The 2006-nt window shown below is 40.2% G+C and overlaps 1 protein-coding gene across 1 annotated transcript in view; it reads right to left on the bottom strand.

Moving 5' to 3' along the window:
• MFSD6 (major facilitator superfamily domain containing 6) overlaps positions 1-662 on the bottom strand; it is a 19471-nt gene extending 18809 nt beyond the window's left edge. Inside the window, exon 1 of the mRNA XM_010289371.1 lies at positions 1-662. Within this exon, the coding sequence (XP_010287673.1) occupies positions 1-662 (662 nt within the window).
• Between the last annotated feature and the right edge of the window lie 1344 nt (positions 663-2006).

Genomic DNA, 2006 nt, shown 5'->3' on the forward strand with positions numbered 1-2006 from the left:
TTAGCTGTCCCTGTTGTTTCCAAAGTGACTGGACTGGAAGTGAGCAGGTCTCTCTTCCCACGAACTTTCAGGGATGCAGTACTCACTGTGCTTAGCAGAGAAGATACCGAGGCATTTTGTGAAACTGTTGTTAAAAGGCTGCTTGCATTGGTGGGATGTGCTGGGGGAAGGCCCTTTGGTACACATCTTAAGGTGGCTGGTCTAACAAATCCAATCCCCAGGTTAAATAAAACCCAGCATAAAAGCGAAAAGAGGAGTACGATCTTCCCTTTCTTGAAGCGATCTGCCACCACTCCCCAGAAGGGAGCACTGCAAAACTCAATGAAGTACCTGATGCCCACCAGAAGTCCACTCTGACTGGGTGACATACCCAGCTGCTTGTAATACACAGGCAGCAAGGGGTAGAGAGAGCCATACGCAGAATAGAAGAAAAAATAAAAGACCTTTGAGATCAGAAGATCATTGTTTATTTTGACGCAGTGCTTTTCTAGCCAATCTAGCTCTTCATCTGGGACAGTGGTTGTCTCCGTAGAAGGGGATTCATTCTGGGGTGGCAAGTCTTGATCCTTGGAGATGCCATTGAAAGGATCAGCAAGCACATACTTTCTCTTCTGTTCTTCTTCATCATCGGTTAAAATGGCAACCTTATCATCAGCTGCCATGGTTTACCACAAGCATCCAATATCTGGTGCACTCTCAAGGAACTACGGCTACCCTACAAACAAATAAAACATAACAAGGTTAAGGTACCATGTGGGAACACACCTGCAACGCCAGTCATCAAGGACAAAGACAGCTGCTTTGTTATAAGTGACATTCCTGAGCAATAAATGCAATATTGGGGCGGGGGAAGGCCATTTGGTTCGAGTACTGGTACAAGGGATCACCAATAAAAATGTATTTCATGACCAATTCTGTTAAGTTCTCCCAACTTAACTGCTTTAATATTGTGCAGAAAAACATCTTTCACGTTTAGGACAGAGAACAACTTACATATTCGAAGTGGTGATTAAGCACTAGCATTTGCAAGACTTTTCTTTCAAGTTATATTTTATTTCCAGTATTCCCTACGATACCAAAGCATAGCCATGATTTCATAATTAAACAATGCAGCCAGATATATATCTGGGGTTTTTAATTATTAATTAAAAACAAATTATTATCTGAAGCCTCATTACGGCCTTCAAAAGGTTCATCAATCTCCTCTTGAAACATGATTTTCTAAGCACTCCACAACCACAGCAGAAGTTGGTGGGAGGCTTGAGTTTCTAGGCTGAATGGTAGGAATTAGGATGAGGCTTTAAGATTAAAACAAGGGACCCTCAAAATTAGGGTAACAACCTCAAAGACATCAAAGACCTGGGAGCAAAGAAACATGGGGACAAAGTAAGTACAGGCCCTACGAGGATCTCTTCAAGTCAAATTCTGAAATTGAAGAAAGGTGGATTGGGATGTAACTGTACTGCAGCTGCCCATGCTTGATCCTTTGCAGAAGTAAAAGGTTGCAAAACTGACAAGCAACATTTAAAAATAAATTCACCACTACTTAGACTTTGATTTGACCAACCAGCTCTCACATATAAAGGCAAATAAATTCTAATTCACATTCTAATAAGCTAGGCTAGCTAACAGAAGCTTTCCTTTCAAGGAATTAAAAAAAGCCCTGTCAGTGGGCTACCAGCTCAAAATCATTATATTAGGCAACTATTGTTGCTATATTAATATTTGTAAATTTAACCTAGGAAGATTAGCTCATGTTCATTATGTAAATCTTGAACATTTAATATATTTTGTTTTATCATCCTTTTGCTGTTTGGATTAGTGTTACCATTACACAGGAACCTTTCCAAGGACCAATATTTGAAAAGAGCATTTTATTCCAGAAGGACCTGAAATTTCTCTAGGAGCACTCAATTTATGATCAGGACTACCTTCTCTAGGAATGTGAAGTATTTTTGTGCAGGTCTGCACTTTATTCCCACTAGAAGAGCTTCAGTGAAATCGCA

The sequence above is a fragment of the Phaethon lepturus genome, unplaced genomic scaffold (genome assembly GCF_000687285.1).
Source record: "Phaethon lepturus isolate BGI_N335 unplaced genomic scaffold, ASM68728v1 scaffold756, whole genome shotgun sequence".
Classification (NCBI taxonomy): Eukaryota; Metazoa; Chordata; class Aves; order Phaethontiformes; family Phaethontidae; genus Phaethon; species Phaethon lepturus.